The 19,744-nt window shown below is 35.4% G+C and overlaps 1 protein-coding gene across 10 annotated transcripts in view; it reads left to right on the top strand.

Moving 5' to 3' along the window:
* Positions 1-19,744, top strand: part of RALGAPA1 (Ral GTPase activating protein catalytic subunit alpha 1) — a 113,669-nt gene that overhangs the window by 88,726 nt on the left and 5,199 nt on the right. For 9 of the 10 annotated variants that reach the window (XM_085225218.1, XM_085225209.1, XM_085225217.1 and 6 more), the window contains one exon: positions 15,329-15,453. In XM_085225218.1, the coding sequence (XP_085081344.1) occupies positions 15,329-15,453 (125 nt within the window). Of the gene's footprint in view, positions 1-15,328; positions 15,454-16,080; positions 16,112-19,744 lie in introns of those variants that run through there. The other variant, XM_085225211.1, reaches the window with a different exon arrangement.

Below are 19,744 nucleotides of genomic sequence, written 5' to 3'. Positions count from 1 at the left end.
ATTTTGGTGAATATTTATCCTGCCCCTGAGTCATACTATTGAAGCCTTGTTTGATATAAGTTCAAATAAGAGTCATGCATGAGTTCGTCATATGACTCTTGCTGTCTCTTCCAGAGAAAATAGTTATTTCTAGAATCTATTTTACTGTTTGGCAGTGGAAATTTTTTACAAGTTCAAACAAGAATCACAGGGTAAAGAAAATTATAATCAGTATTTCCTTTTACTTTGACATGCTCTGTTTTTCAATTTTCCCAAGTCCTAGTTCTGTTGACAATTCTTTTGATCTTCTTAATTCAAAATGTCATTAATTAAAGGCATGCATACAACAGTAAAACAAGAAAAACTGAGGGTTTCCAAGGCATCTGTAAGTATCAGATTGTTTTTGTAGACTGTTCAGTTATTTCAGTTTCAAGGAATAGGATGACATTTCTCTTTGCATTCTAAGACTTAAATGTAAGAGGAAAGTTCATCTCTAGAGTCATACGTGTGTGTGCATGTGTGTGTGACAATTTGTAGATATGTAATGACACTAATTTTTTATACCATCTTTGTGGATTTTTTTCCCTGAACTAATGCATTTAAGTAATATTTTTTCCTTTGATGCCACAAGCATATTTGAACAAGAAGAAACTGTTGTAAGAAAAATCCCAGAAATATCTGCAGGATTTGGTTTCTTGTAAACCATGGATAGTGAAAGTACTCAAAATGGCAAACAACTACTGCACAAAAGCAAAATTAGCAGTTCATAAGTAAATGCTGTGTTTAAGAATGTTCATATTCAAGGTTAGTGCTGTAGTATGCTATGCAGAAAATTGGTGCAGTTTGAATATCTCCCATAAAGGAATTGTATTCATAATGGCAATGTAATGAGAACCACACAAAGTAACTTTTGTATGGGTAATAAAATCACATTGAAGTTTTCTCCATCAAAAAAGGACCAAATAAAAAAACAGTGAAGATTCCAAAGCATAAGTTATTTATGTTCATTAAGTATTGTTTGAATCCTATCATAGGAGTACCTTACCTGACTATATATCTAATGTTCCACAGTAAATGAGGCAAGTATTGATTGACATATGCTGCTTAAATCGATCACCTTGACAGCCAGAATTACGGTAATCTGTCAGTGTTAATGACTGTCTTTCAAGCTTTGATACCTCTCCTTTCGCTCTTCTTGTCTTGCCTCTCTTCTATTTGAAGTACATTTTCTTGCAACCTCTGGTTTTGTCAGAGTAGGTACTTTTGTAGTGTTTTTTGTCCCCTGAGTCCAATTTATTGGTTTGATCGTGCAATTAGACTTAAAATGCAACACCAGGGAGCAATAGTGTTCCGAGTAACAATTGGACCTCAGGGGTAGTGCAAGCCTGTTCTCAGCTGTCATTTATTAGTTACCTGTTGAAAGAATAGTTCTGTTTTGCTATGAATAATTCCAAGGCATCACTTTAAATGCCTTTGATTTTAGCCACTAGAGACAACCGATTGAACCAACATTTGTGATAGGTTTTTAAACTCTTGCCTTAGTTTTTGTCATACAGACACTTGAAATAACTGCTGGAGTGATACTTGGAGATGTGTGTACAAAGCTGCTGTTTCTACTGCGTTTTCATCTAGACACACACATCATTTCAGTTGGTTTTCTTCGTTGCTCCTTTTCTTCTGAATAATGCATCTCTGATACTAGCGGTGAATAGAAACTTAAAGCTTGAGATCTCTGCTTCTGTGTTGCAGTGTAGTGTATTTTCATGCATAGACTCCATAATATGTTTTTAAAAATTTTTTTGCAAAACGTGCTATGCTTTTCTTAACAGCAGTTCCGGATTCATATCTGTTCAGGTAAACATATTTTCTTTAGTAATTTTACTGCTTCTGGTCCCACAGAACCTGCTTTCTCTGCCCCAGTAGCTCTTCTCTCTTTCTCTTCTTGGGCTGTTGGCAGAACCTAGCTAGAATACTAGCAGTGCCTGTTAAGAGCTATAGCTCAAGCACTTGGTTTTAAGGGTAAATACTGTTGTTGTCATCACATCAAGATATCATAATTTGGTTTTGAATTAGTAGCATCTTTATTATTTATTATTTCTTCTTCCCAAATGAGTGCATGAGACTCTCTTGAAAGTAGTAAAAGAGCAAAGAGCAAAATATGAAATAATGCAAAACTGATTCATCCCACTAACACAGTGTTCTGCTAATAATTGTAAAGAGTGTTCTGTTGATGGGGACAGTTTGAGGGGGATTCAGATATTTTTGTATTGTTCAGAAAAAATATAGGGCTTTTTACATCTTTCATTAATTGAATTTAGCCATCTGAAGGGGCTGGAAAGATCTACTGTTTTCTGTTAAAAAAAAAAAAAATAAGTCTTGATTTTTGTATAAAATGTGGGTAGGCTTTTTCGGGTGGCATTATGATTTAGAATAAAAGGATGTTGGTGGGCTACTGTGAAAGGCAGTGAAGTGCTTTCTCAGCCTGCTAGAACTTCTGAATTCAGATCTGTCAGTACAGATGGCTTGAAGGAGGGAAGTTCTTTGTTACTGTATCTTTTTAAGGTAGGAAGTTTGGGGTATATTGTAAATTGAAAATTAGTAGAACAATCACTCTTCCATCATAAAATGCATTTTAGAGGTCTGCATATCCCTCTTTAAAAAAAAAAAAAAAAAAAAAAAAGGGCAGGAAAAAGAAGGCGTATTCCTTAAACTGGAATAGAAAAAAATAAACTAGTTCAATCATATGCAGGGTAATTGCTTTGTACATAACACAAAATGACAGGTTTTTTTGTTAATACCTACTTAACCTTATTAATTAATTAAACATTTTGGATAACAAAAGCCTATTGTTAAAATGTTAAGACTCTTGCCCTCTTAAGGTGTTAAAATTCATACAGATTCCTTCGATAGCTCTCAGATGTCTGAGAATAAAAAGGGGGAAGATTAAACATTTTATTTCTGATATTTCTGGGATTTAAAGTAAAGCATTAACAACAACAACACTATTTAAACCTTGCTTTTATTTTGCTAAGGAGAGCACTGTTTGTTGATGTAATCCTTTACTGCTCATAAATTCAGCCCTCATAACAGAGAAATTGCTTGAAAGTTTTGTATGCTGAAACTTTGAAAGCTGGATCTATAAAATAATAAGTATGTTCTATTGCATATGGTTGATTCTCTTGTTTAAATTGGTGAGAAATGTGGGAGATTATTGGTAACAAGCAAAACTGACAAATACTAGTGTCTGAGATAGAATTTTAGGGTGAGCTGAATAAGATAGTGACTAACTGTTCCTACATCATTCTATATATGATAATCATGACAGGTGGGGCATAGTTCCATTGCCAACATAGGGAGAAGATGATGATATGTACCAAACAAAAAACAAGGAGATAATAGAAACAAGTTCATTAGTTGTCTTTGTTCTCTAAAACATGACAAGTCTGTTGTCATTTATTGAGTAAAAGGTTTTATATAATACCTGTAAATATGTGAAAATATCTAGCTGGAATATACTCCATGTGACTATATTTACTAACTAAAGAAGTAAAAATTACAAAAGAAAATAAAGGATATGTGTATATAATGTATTCTGGATATGCCACAGATTTAGTAGGAAAAAAAAAAAAAACAACAATGTAATAAACCAGCATAAAGCAAGGATTAAAAGTTAGTATTACAGTAATTGGAATTACCATATGGTAGTCCAAAGAACATGAGTCCTAATCGTGGCCTGGCCAATCAAAGTAATCACAATATACTTTCTAGACGTTAGAAAAAACAGTGTAATTGCTGATTAGCTGCACCTGAATAGATCTTTGGGTCACAAATGTATCTATTTCCTTCAGAATGCTGCTTCTTCTGAACATAGAAGAATGAAGGGTATTAGAAAATCTTTTAATTTCTGCTTGCCAAACCATGGTTACCATCCATCTGTTCATGCCAATTGTGGAAAAAGGTCAGTTTTCAGCAAAGCCATGTATTTCACAGAAGGTATGTGAACTGAAATTGCACAGGGGACATGATGGTTCCTGATTCTTAGTGATAAACTATTGGGGCCAGCAGGGTTGGCATATGGTTCAGCATGATATGAAGGCTTGGGTTCCCTGGCTTCACTTCTTTGGCGTTGAACTGATAAAACCTGGCTCTTAAGTATTGTTTCACTGGACACCAATCATGGGCAGCAGGAACTGCCCATTTAACTCTCTGTGGGAAGGAAGCCCAGACTGCATTCACAATAGTACCATTGTAGTGTTGCAAACTGCTCTCAACAGCTTGACAGCATTAGGGAGGAGGGAGAAGGGGCTGATTTACTAATTGCTATTCAAAATAAAGGAAGAGGGAAGTAACTGAAAATTCGTTTTTGTTTTCATCATTTCAATGAAAGATGCCTTTGCCAGTCTTCTAGTTCTAAAAATTGCAGAAGACTTTGCTACCATACAAAGAGGCTTACAAGTAGATTATCTTGTATCCACTGCAGCAGCCCACAGTAAAGATAAAACATTCTCCAGGTAGTTGTAATGATTGGAATTAAAGACGCAATTTCTCATTTGAGAATTGTCTCTGTTACTGTGTAGTGTGAAATTGCAAATTAATTTATGTCTATATCTGTAGTCTTTTTACTGGACAATATTTAATATTACTTTATATCTTTGATTTTTGCAGTTTTCAGCATAGTCTTTCTGAAAGGCGTTTTCATAACTGTTTCTCTCATCAATGAATGCATCTATATATGCAGAGGTACTTAAGATGGTACTTAAGATAGAAATTTGAACTTCTGAGTATATGAGAACAGTGGGCTTCAGCATTCATGCAAGTACTTGAAGCAGAGCCAGTTTTGCTTTTGTTTTTTTACATGCATGAACCTTGATTGCTGGAGTTTGAACCAATACAGCGCTGAGTGTCGGAATAGGGATAAGCCCCCCTCCCCAAATCTGGAGCTAGTGCATGTGGCAGCACTTCCCTTTGGCCTATAATATTTGTAGGCTGAAGCAATGGTTGAAATGGCTGGACATCTCTGCCTGGCACATTTGGGGCGGCATTCTTAATAACCTTTGGTCCTTTTGCTGGTTGTGTCGTTGCTTCTCCTGCCACTCATCTGTAACACAGCAGTGCCACATTGGAAGCACTTTGTGAGCCATTCTGTCTGCCTCGGGGAACCTGCTTCCAAAGGAGTCCTGAAGCTGGTTAACTGTGATCGTCTGCAAAATAATTAACACAACACACCTTCAAGTTTCATTGATTCTTGTCTGGGCAATGTTAGTAAGACAAATCCTCCCTGGAAGGTGAACTGGAAATTCTGCCTACATGAGAGCTGCAGCACTGTACCTTTGCTGTTTTATTTTCACCTCCATAGCCTGTTACCACAACATAGACTAGTGGGGATGTTTGTAAATGCTGTAATTAGTCTTCTGACTACATCACAAGTAAATTTAATGAGTAATCTGTTACAATCTTGTGCTATTTTTCCTTCCAGTACTGTTAGTCATTTGATCACACTGTTGTTCGTGCTAAATTGCAGTTTAGGGTTTGTAAATTTTGTACACAATAGATGGTAGCAAAACTGAAACTTTCTTCTATATATTTGTGTTAATCAGCTGCTGCTATATTTCAAACAGATAATTCATTGAATGCCCGTTCTTCCTCTTACTGCAGAGAAGATTATATTTAAGTCAAGATTAATGGATAGATTCTGATGTTAAAACCCAGTCTCTGAGCCTGACATTCCCTAGAGGCATATAGTGCATTAGTTCAAGCCAATATGCTGCTTATCATAGATGCTATGACACTGTCTTGAATGACAGTTTACTGTACTTTGTTACTGCTTACTCTGGTAATAAAATCACTATATTGTGTTCTTGATAATTACAATATTAAATAGAAACTTAATTTGATTACTGCACGTTTAGATACAGATAGTTCTTAAGTAATTGCCCGCTGTAAAATTTCTGATATTCATTTTTTTCACTCACGAGGTGTGTTCTGTCAGTCTAATACTTAGTTCAGTCACCTTAGCTGAAAAAGTGTTGAAAAAAATATCACAATGGGATTTTCAGTAAAAGGCAGTACCTTTTATCTTTTTTTTCACTTGAACCTTGTTGTTTTAAGATAACTCCTTAAGATGCTTTTGTTTGCTGAAGTCCTTAGAATAAAATAACTGTAAGGCTATACAGAGTAGAAGAATTCAATAAATATTATTAATTCTGAATTTTTTTATCTTACCTTGGAAACTGCTAGAAATCTGGGCATAAGTGTTGTCGTTTTTTTTGCATGAGCAGTTGATCAGAATTAGAATCTATTCAGTTTAATAAGTGTAGTCTAAAAATATTTTGATATGGCTGCCTTAAAACAATGACTTTTTATATAGTTGGTTTTTATGTAGTTCAATTCAGGAGAATACTTATACTGAATGTGAGATTTATGGTAAGTCCATTACACTTGCAGTTTAATTCTACACATCTTTTATGTGCCTTTTCTGAAGGAGCTTGATACAAAGTGGTTACATTTTTCATTTCATAATTGAGTGTTTTAAGTGGTTAAGCATGGTCCAAATTTTATCTAATTCCAGTTTGTGTTAATGGTGCTACACTCACACTGCTTTAGCACCTGTTATGGATTTTGAGTCATCTGGCAGCCCGTGGGACTTAGATAAAGAAGTACCAGGTGTCCTGCCTGTCTCTTAATTGAGACGCAATGTAAACAATATAGACTTGGCAATATGGTTACAGGAATGGATTAAAGCCTCGCTTTGTCTGCTCTGATGAATCACAGCTTTTTCTTCACAGAAGATGTTATAAACCACTGAAGAATTTAGTTAGCTTTAAGATCTGATGAAACAAGATAAAAAATAAACAATACATCAAGGATGTTCCTAGAAGGACAGTACTGGGTTTTGCAATGAAAATGTAAGCATCAATTACACTTTCTTGCAGTAAGTTAGTAACTTTGCAAGTGCTTACACAGTAAAAATAAAGATTCTTATATAAATCCAGATAAAGTCAGTGCCTTTCAATGTATGATGTGGTGGTAAACTAGGCAGAAAGCAGTACACTGACTCAGAAGCACTTAGTGGCTGCAATTTTGCCTAGACAATGCTTGCCCTTTTCATCATTTAACTATAGTATATCTATACTGGAATTAATCACCTATAACTGTAAAATTAGTACTCTTAAAAAAGCTTCTAAGTGGCAAAAATGTTTGTTGTTATAATTTACCCCCATATTTTCAATTCATTAAAATATATTGAACTTTTTAGTAGCATAAAAAATAGCATGTAGTTTTAATTATATTCATTTAAAGAATTATGTGAGCATATGCATTAAAAACAATTTTTGAAATCTGGAATGATGAGATTGATTTGTATGGATTTATCTGTTATTCATTTCCATATTTTAATCATGAAGGTATATGCCTCAGAAATTATGTCAGAGAACTCTTTGGCAGTTACAGTTTGTGTTGAGAAAGATTTTCATTAAGGATGCTAGATACTGCATTTTTATGTTTACTTAAATTCTGTAGTCTTTTACTTTTAATATTGATTTAATTTTTAACAATATATCTACTTTACTTGGTAGTTTGTTATATTAATGCATTACTTTTTAAATTTACTGGGTTTTGATAATTAGCACTGAATCCCTCCCACAGTTTTAAGATATCTTCATGAAAGGCAACTTAGAACTTTAAAAATATTACAGTGGGTCCTTTGAGTTTTTTGTTCTGTTTTATGAGTAAGGAAATAGATTGTTATGTTTTACAAAAGTGCTGTCACTAATTCTGAGAATATGATCTCTCTGGGGGTAAAAATCACCTTAGAAAACTGTAAAATTATTCACCTTTTCAGTAGTGTCAAGCATTGTAATTTTTTTTTCTTCTCTTTAACCTGAAAATCTCGCATTGGATACGAGAGGCATAAACTGAATTCTGCTTTATAAATCATCAGTGATGTGGATAAACTCCAATTCCGTATGCAGACACTGCTTTCATTTACAGCGTATCTGTGTAATGCACAGAACAAAATATTTATGTGCCAGTTTTCAATATTGGTAGTATTTAAGAAACAGAAAAGAATCTAGGCTGGCTTTGAGAAATAAGTTGACATGAGTTAACAGAAGTTACAGTTGGGAAAAAGAATCTTTGTATACCGTGCAAAATAGGTGCGGGAACCACTGAAGTGCATTAAGTAGGTGCTACTTCTACAGTCACTTTTCAAAGTAGAACAGAACTTTAAGTATTCCTCTCAGTGTGGCCAGTTGATACTGATCACCCACCTACATAGAAAACACAGCTAGTTGCAGGGCTTCCAACACAAGATCAATAGCATCCCAACTTAGATCCTTAATTCTAAGAGGCAACAAAAAGTACAAATTGTTGTGACTCAGTATGACTTCAGCTGATTTGACAACTACTGAACAATCTTTCAGAGTGAGATTTTCTGGGAAAAAAAAACTTCCATTTTTACAAGTATGATGGTTGGGTTTTGTCAAATTCTACTAAGGTTGTAACCTTAGGGTTTTAATCTGTACTTGTTATCTTTTTCTGGAGGCAATCGTCTTTCACTTCTTTATGTCAGTAATTGAAATTTACAAGGGAGAATCTGCCTAATAAAATTGTGCTTTCTTCATTCTAAATACCTCAGATTGTAGCAATTAATTCTGCAGGGTTTTAACACCTTCTCAGACACGGGAATCTAGAAGCTTAAAATCCTACCAAAATCTGCCATTTATTGTGCTTCACTATTTTCTCTCTCTCTTTTTTTTTTTCCTTTGGTCTTCAATATCCTGGGAGCTTTTTTGACTGTTGACAATATTGTACTGTTATTTTTCCTTGCAAAGAAGTGAGCTTCTAAATTTGATGAGGGGGTAGATATAAGCAAAAAGGTGCCATCTTACATAGCTTTTCTTAAAACATCGTTAATCTCTTTTATACATTGTGCATGCAGTCAAAAAAAAGCAGCCTCTTATAGATGTCCATTAAGCCTACAAACAAGTATCTCTGGATGGAAGACTTTCATTTTCCAGTTAAAAATTGAGCAGTACTTTTACTACTGCTTGCCTAAACTGTTTTTCAAATGCCTGGCTTGTACTCTCCACAATCATATCAATATATATTGACTTCTTAGATGATTTTGCTAACAATTGAAACTGCCAGGGATGCAGCTGTACATGTATTTCTAACAATAGTTTGTAATTTAACCTGAGAAGGTCCATCGTGCTATTTAGAAATGCATTCTCTGGCTTTTGTTCTAAAAGACATTTCTTGGCAATCATCAGAAGATTCTCTCTTTCCTAGCAATGGAATCAAAGGCTCTCAGATTCTACATACCGTCAGTGTTTTCATCACATATACACTATGACACCAATACACTGTTTTATTGTGATATGCTAAATGGATGTGCACATATATATATACATAAGCATCAGAAGGGAAAATTTATTAATAAAACTTTCATAGAGGTGCTTGATATTGTGATTTTTATTCAGTTTGTCTGGATGAGAGACAGCGATAGGGGAAAAAAAAAAAAAGCAAAAAGCAATAGCCCACATTTTTACTCTCTTTAACATACCTCTTGGAAATTCCTTTCCTTTTGTTATAATTCTGATTTCTAAGAAAACGGTTGTGTTTTCTCCTTACTGGGCTTAACCAGCCCACCAATTAAGGGGCTGGAAATACCTGCAGCGTTGCTGGGCTTACAGCTTGAAACTTCATAGTTGTGGAGTATTTCCTGAACTATTGTGAGTTTGATGCCTTTTAAATCATCCTGAAATCATACTGAAGTCATTTACTAAAATGGAAGCTGTAGCATGACATTTGATTGTTGTATCTGAAATGGTAGATACTCTTTTTTTGACAAGTGGAAAATTACAGGATTTCTGCCATTGATGTCTTTTGGTACTTTGGTCATTTAAAATTTTTTTTGAACAAATGACATACTGACTTTTCAAAGAATATTTACAATCATTAGAGATCTTTCTATAATCATTTTTGTGTATTACTGAACCGTGCCTTCAACCCTTTTTAAATTTTTCATCTTTGAATGCGTTTTCCAGCATAATCTTTCTCCTTAGAAGCTCCTTAGGAAATCTGTGCATTTTCTCATGCCTCTTGCTCAGGCCTCTGTCTATCTGTTGAGCAGAAGTGGGTGTTTCTTTACTCATCTTACTTATAAGGCAGCAGTGCATAGAGTTTTGAAAGTATGTTTACTGGATCAGTTCCCACACAAGTACAACAGGAGTTAATTCAGTAGTTATATCAGTCATCTTGGAAATGAGAGAGTGGTTTCCAGTTTTGAGGTCACATCTACTGCCTCTTACAAGAATGTCATTCTAGCCATTGGAACTGAGGGCATTTTGTAATAGGTGCTCTTGGTTCACTGCAGAAATTGCTCTTCGTTTCATAAAATGTCCTCATCATCAAAGAGAGAGTACATTCTCATCTGTATAGAGCAGTGGTTATAGTACTTTACTGAGAATGAAGAGTTCCTGGGTTATGGCCCCTGCTAAAGAGGTCTTCGATGCCAACACTAGAATTTCTTCTCCAGCTCTTTTGTAGATCTAGCACATAGATGCTCCTGTAAGACAGATTACACAATTTTGAAGAGCCATATTCTTAATTAAAGTCTTAAGAATTTTACTCCATGTTGAAACTACCCTTCTTTTGTATTTTCTCAGCTTCAAGTTTAATGAAATAGTAGGATTGGTACTCCCTTGATGATTATAAAGTGCTAATCATAAATTCATTCTTCTTTAATTGTTAAATACTAGATAGGTTACTTGCAATACATATTATTCAATTCTAAAGCTTATGGGCTGACTTTTTACTGAGTTTAGAAGGGTATAAATGCAAAAAAAAAAAAAAAAATAGATTGAGATTATAAACCTGTGGAAATGATTACGAATAGATGTTTTGACATAAGAACTTGAAAGATAGAGACAGTAGATTGGGCTGGGCAATGGGAAGTACAGCTTATGATTGCATGATTAGAATTGCAAGAAAGAAGAATTTGGGACAAATACCTAGAGATGTAGGTAATTAGAAAATAGATTTCCTCATCAAACGGAAGGATGACAAAATTGTGAATAAAAAAATGGATTTATAAAGGAATTGTTTTGAGTATGAAAGAAGGAGATGAGGATGGTGCATGAAGATGCATGGAAGAAAAATATTTTATTTGTATTATCATGTCATATGTGTAACCATAGAGAGTGTATAAACATGACCATAGATCACAGTCTCATTATGCTGAGATGTACAAACTAGACAAGTGCTGTTGTCCTCAAAGTGTCCTCGAAGTTAAAAAGTTAAGTATAAAAATGACAAAAAATGAAGGAGGATGCAGAACATAAGGATATGTGAAACAGTAGTGAGAAGTATGAATGGCTGTGTGACCTGCATGCCAACAGATTATAAGCCTTCGAAGATGTCTTCTTAGTAGTTTTGATCAAATTGATCAAATAGTTATTGACTATTGCAAGGAAACAGCAGATTGAAAATGATATCCAAAGAGAATGCCCTGTCAATTCCCTGTGGCTCTGGGCAGCCTGGTCTAGTGGTTGGCAACCCTGCACATAGCAGGGAGGTTGAAACTAGATGATCATTGTGGTCCTTTTCAACCCAGGCCATTTTATGATTCAAAATGGGATGCCCTGAAAATGGACTGCAGTTCTGAGTATACAAAAATTCACATCAATTGTAATGCAAACGAAATGTTAGTTGCAGTGACTGCAACTTGAATGACCTGTAAAGGCACAATTTCTGGCTTGTTTGTTATTGTTATATTGATTGTATATTGCAGGACTACAACTTCTGAAAAAATATAATGAAATCATTTCATCAGATCTTCGGATGTTTTATTATGCTTTTTGTGTTAAGTTATGTATCTGCCAGTTTTTAGCTGATTTGAATGAGATTTGAGTGAGTGTCTGTACAGTTAATGTATATCTTGCACTTTTATCCATTCTCTTTTTTGCCAGTTAGCATCTTCTTCAGAAGCAGAAAGCTTATGGCATGGTTAGTTTGTGTTTAGTCACAGACTTTCTTTTTTAGTCACAAACTGATTCTTTCTCTGTTGGTTTTGTCTGTGTGTCCTTCCTGTTCTGTCTTAATTGGGATCCCAGTGGCACCATCCACTCACAGTAAGAATGTAGCCTGCATTTCCACTGTTATTACTAGCCATTGAGTTTGTGTGTGCCACTCAATTTATAGGTGCTAATAACTCTTCCCTAGAGAGCAGCATTTTAAAGAAATAAATGTCTAGCCTAATAGAAGTAATGCAGAAATTAACCTCCATGGGATTATGTCACTCTTGCAGATAAGTACCATTTAAATGAAGTGTAGAGCTGTATTATCTCAGTCACAAATGCATAAAAATGAAGTTTTAAAATACTGCAATATTCTTGAAGTATATGCCAGTAGATGTAAGTGTCCAAACCTCAGCAACTCATTTTCTAACACAGAGGAGCTGTTCTAAGGAGATTGTATCTTCTTAGTGCAAGTTTTGGACTTGACTTTCACATCAGATTTATGGGTGTTTTTTTAGCAGAGTTCTGTTTTTGACACAGTGCAAATAGTTTTGAGGATTGCTAAGACGAGAAGCAACCAGGCCAGCTGAACTACCTTTCTCTGGGTGTGCTAAGTGTGCATTTGAATTAGTCTTCTAGAACTGATATAAGCATGTCCTCTCCACAGAGTAACAAAAACATCATTATCTTCTCAGTCAGCATCTGTGTCAAGACTTCTGTATTTGGTTAGGAGATGGGTACATAGACCGGAGAATGAGAAAGTCCTTGTTGCATTCAAAGTGGTAACTTTCCTTCATTTCTGTCTTATTTGTGTGTAAGCTTTGTATATAATAGGATAACCTAAAAGATTTTCTTCAGAGACCTCTGAAAGTAGAGTATTTGAAAAGGAGGTAGGTGTCTCCACCCTATTTTACCATGAAACATTTCACCCATTCAAGCAGACTTTTAAAAACAGCTTGTTTTGATAGCAGCCTGTTCTCCTGTGGGCCTTCAGCCTTTGCTTCCTGGCAGCACCTTTGGTGCGAAAAGAGAGTGATCAATTGGGAGACTATCAGTGCCAGCATGCATAGAGTGATAAGTTAACACACCACTGGGAATTTCTAGGGCCCACCAAGATACTTCACTTCTAATGTGCTAACAAGCTCATTTTTCTACCTCTTGCCTCTTCAGTTATTTTTTTTTCTCAGAAGAGCTTAGAAGTTGAGTGCATCAGGCATAATGAAAAGCTCTGTAGGAGGGAGAAGCAATAACCCCATTTTTCCCTTTTCAGCCAAATAGAAAATTAGTTTCTGGTAATACACAAAGGCCAGTATATTTTGTGCAAGGGGCACTGCTGTGAATCAAAGGACTCTATTAACTGCAGAAAATTCAGCAGCTGTGAATCTCCCCCAATGAAAAAAAGTGCTTTTCAACAAGTTGTGAGATACGTAGTATTATTTAGACTTCAACCATCAGTTTCATCCTCTACCACTTATACGTAGCCTCTTTAAAAATGTGCTATATTACTCTTCTCTCTTAAGGCTCAACACTGTGTTTATCCCCCAACCTAGGACTCTTGACAATAGGAGATTTTTGTATTTTCTCTTGTCCCAGTGCTTCTATTATAGCTTCTCCAGATTGAGAATTCTGCTGGGTTTCAGCTCTCTCTGGATCCAAAAGACAAAAATTGGAACACGGATTTTAAAGGTAAAAAGTTGTGGTCTAAGGAAACACCACAAAGTGATCATACTCAGTAGAAAGTTGTTTTCAGATAATACATTCTCTCTGCATTCCTACATAGTAGATGTACTGCAAAATACATGGAAAATACTGTACAGAGGAAAAGTTCTGTAATAGTTGAACTCTAGTTTTAATAGCTAAGATGAAGGGTATTGTTTCCAGCTGTAATATAGGGCTGAGAATTTTATTATGGTAACTGAAAAGTTATTTAAAATGTTACCACTTCTTAATAAAAACTTTAGTTACTTCTAATGCAGTTCTCTTGTTTAAGTTACTAAAATATGTATGCAAGATACAGAGATGAATATTATCCCCATTTCACAGACAAAATTGAGTCAAAAGGGAAGTTTCCTACTCCCTCGCCTGCTCCAAAAGAGCAGCAAACCAGAAGTCAAAACTCAGAACCTTTGAGAAACTGATTCTGAGTACATTCCTCCACTGAATGCTGATTTGGATTTTATTGTGCAAATTTTTTGTTTGCTTGATTTGGTTTTGGGGGCGGGGGTTGGATTTTTTTGGAAGGGGTATGGGAGACAATATATATGTATGTATGAGGCAAACACAATCTTACTATCAACAGATAAAATACAAAAACAAAATATGCACAATCATAAATGTCAGGAAAAAATTTTGGTCGTGTTATGATTATGTGAGATAACTTGAGAAAGTCTCTGTCGTTCAGCATCTTGAGTCCTGCTGGAGGACTTTGAAAGTTGTCAGAGAAAAGGTTAACTGATTTCTCAGTTCAGGAACTATACGACATGAAGCCAGCATGGTAGTTTTTCTTGATAATTGTATGTTGCTGCCTGCTGCTCTACATTTTGACAGCCATTTCCATAGTTGCTTTCGTGAACAGCAGAAATATTCTCTCTTTTTCTCGCTCTCTCTGTGCTAACAGCACAATCAGGCCTGCTGGAACAAGCAGCCTGGAGAGGGTTCTTCAAAAGCAGCAACACTTCAAGACACAGCTCTCTTGTCAATAATATCAGAGAGGGAGAACAAGGTGAAAAGGAAGAAGTACAGTATTTTGCTGTCAATGCCCTGCCAACTCCCTGTTAGCCGGTATTTAGGGGTCTTGCAGATTCTTTACAAATACTTGTGTGTGTTTTAACAGCGTAATCAATGAGGGGTTTTTCCCAATACCCAAATTAAACTCTGTATTTATCTTAACTGCATGTGTGTTTAGGGATTATGGAAAGAGTTTGTCATTGCAAAGTGCAAAATAAATTATTTTGTTAATGCTCATGTTACTTTTCATACTGTATTCTTAAAAACGTAGGTGTTTAAATTTAATTTTAACCAGAGTGTAGCCAAAGCATTTTGTATAGAGATAACGTTTAAACTGCTGTAGTTTGAAAAGATTTTCAGAAAGTGTTATATGAAGCTTGAAAAGGGAATAATGTAACAATAAGGTTCACATTGATTGTATTTGTGGTATGATTTCTATTATTACAGTGCTTCAGATAATCTTATAGTAAGGTAAGGAATTAAAATTAAATGTGTACCGTCATTGAAATATATATTTAACATTAAGAGCACTGAATTACTAGGCACTGATATTTAGCAATTACAGTATGTGATATAAATTGTTCCTTAATTCTCGGCTAAACCAGCTATGAGGAGAGAGCACGATACCTGCAAACAATTGTTCAGCATCACCTAGAACCTACAACTTTTGAGGATTTTGCTGCTCAGGTTTTCTGTCCAGCACCTTACCACCATTTTCCCTCAGATGCAGGTAAGAAGAACAGTCTAGAACTGTTCTTACACAATCTTACATCAAATGCAGTATCCTTACTTATAAAGAATGAAAATTCAAACCTTTTCATATCATTAATGGTTTCCATTAATGTGAAAGACTATGTACATCTATTAAAGAACTACTACAAAGTTACCTTTAGCCCTTTTTCTTTTGTCTGGCATCATGAACCAATGCCAGACAGTAAGACTTGGCTAGCTCCTTTAATGTAGCAAGTGTATTTTCACAATGTATTTTATTGTGTTCCCCCATGTAAAATTTCCATGGCTTGTCAGTACTGATTCATATAGGTTAGTTTAGGCTAGTGTAGGCTTCTTTAATGTCAGTACGCCTTCCCTGTAAAAAAAGTTTTAAGCTCTTTACATTTTTAGAATGAAAAGTTCAAAACTAGAAACCTGAAAGCCTTGCAGTCATCTGTTTCCAGGTTGTTAGTTGCAGAGTTTTCTTAAGGTCATTTTTGCTTTCCACTGTTTTATAAGAGGATACTGCATTTTCAGTTACTATTAAGAAAATTGGTAAGAAAATGAGTAACTCAAGGCCTTCCTGTTCTGAAATTTCCTGAACTCCTTATGATTATTTCATTTATTTTATTTCCCCTCTTTTTAGATCATTAAATATCAGTTCTGTTTATCTGAAGGTAAGACAAAGTGTCCAAAAAACCCCTTTGTTCCTATTACTTTTACTAGAGCACTAAGCTTGTAACCAGATTGTATGCAAACTTTCCTTGTTGCCCTTGTTCACACTAAAAAGAATTCCACACTGATAGAGAAATGACCACTACATCTTCTTAAAGTTTTAGTCTTTTACTAACCTCAGGTCTGCATGAAGCACTAACACTGGTTCTGGGATTAAGGTAACTAATGGTAGAGACAGTTGTTGAATGAGTAACACTTTATTGTATTGACCTTCGTTTCTCAGCATGAACAAGTAGTACTGAATGGCAGTGGTGTGTTTTGTACCCTGTACTGTCTTTCATTGATGTTGTAAGGCATTCTGCAGTGATAACATAGGAGAGAAGGAGAAGAAGAATGTGTAACACTTGAAATTCTTTGTTCAGAAACCATTATTTAATGTCAAATAAATCAAAGTGCTATTGTGGAAAAGCTGTAAATCTAAATAAAATAAATTTTGTAAGAATTAATTAATTTGATAAGTTATTATCTCAAAATTTGTTTCTTAAATGATAAAATATGCAGAAATAAATTTCAGAATTACAAAAGCATTCTGATGAAGTCTGCAGAAAGAATGACTGAGAGATGTTAAAACAGTGAGATTCTTTTGTGTGTAAGTATAAACCATGACTAGAGGTTAGTTTCAGAGTGTAAGTAGTAGAGCTATCCCAGTGTAAATAATCAAAACCAAGGGGAAACTAAATTAAAAGGCAGTAATTTAAAACTAATTAAATCAGTTCAAAGATAGTAACATAATTTAATGTATGACACATTTGAATAGGAAGAATCTGTAACTGGAAACTTTAAAAACAATGACCAGACACACCAATCCTTGCCACTTTTCCTACCTAATGCACTCAGTGAATATTCAGCATCAGACACTCCACATAGTGCACATTCTAGTGTGCTTGTATCAGTTCTGCATGTTCACTTTTGGAAATCTCATTCCAGGCTAAGTGTGGTTCTGTGTTCTTCATCTAGCTTATTCTTTCAGGGAGAAGCAAAGCTGCTTCTCTCCATTGCACCAAACTAATACAGGGCATTGCTCCACAGTGGCAGTTCCTGTGTTCTCTTAAAAATTGTGAGTCATACTTGCTTACTCTAACTTGATCTGGAAAAAGAATTCTGAAAAAAATTGATTTCTGTCTTAAGCTTTCTCTCCCATGTAATGTTTTTCTGCAGAAATCTTATTAAAAGGAATCTGTGATGCATTTCACATCTGAGTGAATGCGCATGTTTACACTCCACAAAATGTGATGTATTGTCCTAAGGGAGATAGATGTTCTTCTGGACCTTGTGCCATATAGTAGCAGTCATCTCCCAAGCTTGATTAGTCTGGAAACCACCAGTTTCCAGTTCTAATGAAGGTATACTTGTGAGCAGGGTAAATGCAGATGACCCTCAACTTTGAAGGACCATGGTCCTAAGAAAGATTCCACCAGATTTTTACTTTCCCTGGATCTGGCAACTCTTCAAAGATGAGTATGGAGGTCTGACTTGTGCCAGGACTGCACATAGGAGTGGCACTGGAGTCCTGCCTGGGCATCCACACACATTCATTGCACCCATAATGACTCAAAACTTTGCAGGCTACCTGCCAGATGTTTTCACATCACCTGAAAATTTCTGACCAGTTTCTAAAATTATGTTGCAGTTATTTTTCAAAATTAAAAATATTTTGTCTGCTTTTTATGAAAAAAGACCAGAAATAACCAGAAAATATTTTCATACGTTAGATATTACAGACTTGATTGTTTACTTGGATCATGATCTCAAAGTTTATAGTAGTTGAATATGTTCAATTTTTGTAAATAATACTACATCCATACAATTCCTTACTCTGAGACAAATATATGGAAGCAGTGAAGCTACAACAGCCCACCACCAGGCACCGTAAATTTTGTTGTGATCCTATCAGCCACTTTCAGCATGCCAAATTTTTCAATTTAACTATGACAGCTGGCCAATAGAAAACATGCTATTCAGTGACAGTGTACTTTTTCTGTTTATGAAAGATTGAATCCTCAACAAAAACTGTTACCTTCCTTAGAGTGGTTGCTCATTGATACAATGTTTTTTGGCAGCTGCTGTTTTATCTAGATATATAAGCTGTCCTGTCAAAATATCTGCAAAATCCCCCTCCCCGTTCTTAGGGAATTGATTGGTGTAATATATGTATGCTTTTTTTTTTTTTTTTAATTGAGATTTGCCTCTATTTAGTCACAGAATTCATTTGCTACTGCATTTTTTACTTTTTGCTGTCTCTAAAGAAAGAGTAACTGCAAACTAATATTTCCTGCTATACAGCTATTGAGTAAACCCAATTTCTGTGGCACCAGAGTAGTCCAAGAAAACTGTCAGTGACAAGCTCAATGATATTGAAGGGCTTATTGACCTCATGCTAAGATGCTAAGATTCTAAGTTTTAAATTGTACTGATGATTTACTTTTGGTTCTTCTTTGTGGTACTTTTTTTTTAACTCACTCTGCTACCATAAATTGGTCCGCAGTATAGTAAACCTCATAGAAAGAGAACCTGTCTGCTGTAGTATCTTACTTGTGATGTCAGCAGAAGACCTTTTGATCTTATTAATCATTCCTGTGTTTTCAAGCCAGAGTTCAGCACAGTTCTGGTGCCTCTCTCCCACAGTCAGCAGGCATTCTGACTTACATGTAGAGAAGAGGGGGAATGTGGAGTCAATGGTTCTTCAGCCTTGTACAAGAAGTTCTCACGTTCCAGAGCTTGCATCATCATCCCTGCTGCTTGTTTGCTGTGTACCTTAAAATAGAGAATTTTATAATCTTTTTTATCCTGTTTTAGCCCTTCGCAGATGGTGGTGGTGCCTTTCTCACTGCAGAGAGGTCTAACCAATGCTCTTGCTGGTAGTTGGAGTCTGTGATTGAAAACATGCTTAAAAGCAGGATTGTTTATGAAGGCTGTTTGTCTAGTAAGGCTGCGAAGAGTTTCTCATTATTCTTCTCCAGTCCAATCTTATTAAGAATTTTTTGTACTTCTAGGTCAGAGCAAAACCACAGAACTTAATAAAATTTTCCAAAAATTGCACATTGGACAACTGAAGCTGAAACATTAAATGTTTCTGAATAGCTGTTGACCACTTTGGTCATAGTAAGCTGAGAATCCTCAGCACTTTGAAGCAGTAAATTCAGCATGGACTACAGCAACCTGATCTAGCTTTGGATGTCCCTGTTCACTGCAGGGGAGTTGGACTAGATGACTTTTAAAGGTCCCTTCCAACTCAAATGATTCTGTGATTCTCTGACTGCTGGAGTCACAAACGAATCAACTTTGTACATTTAATGGCGTCTACTGAAAAAAATGGAATATGGTTGCCCAATTAAAAAAATCCCACACATACATGTACCAAGGGATAAAATTAAAGCAGCATGTACAATTCTAATTCTCATATTTCCTAGCTTTTGAACATTTGACTTTATAGATCAATTGTTTTGTAACTACACTTAATGTGTAGGTTTTTCCATTCTTGTTTTTGCTTAAGGCATAGGACAAAAGAGAAACTGTAACACTGATCAATAGCCATCATGATTCATAAGCAAAACTGTAACCTTAAGATTCACCAC

Source organism: Meleagris gallopavo, chromosome 5 (assembly GCF_905368555.1).
Source record: "Meleagris gallopavo chromosome 5, MGAL_WU_HG_1.1, whole genome shotgun sequence".
Lineage (NCBI taxonomy): Eukaryota > Metazoa > Chordata > Aves > Galliformes > Phasianidae > Meleagris > Meleagris gallopavo.
The sequence above is the reverse complement of the archived record's forward strand: the minus strand, read 5'-3'. Positions and strand labels throughout refer to the sequence as shown.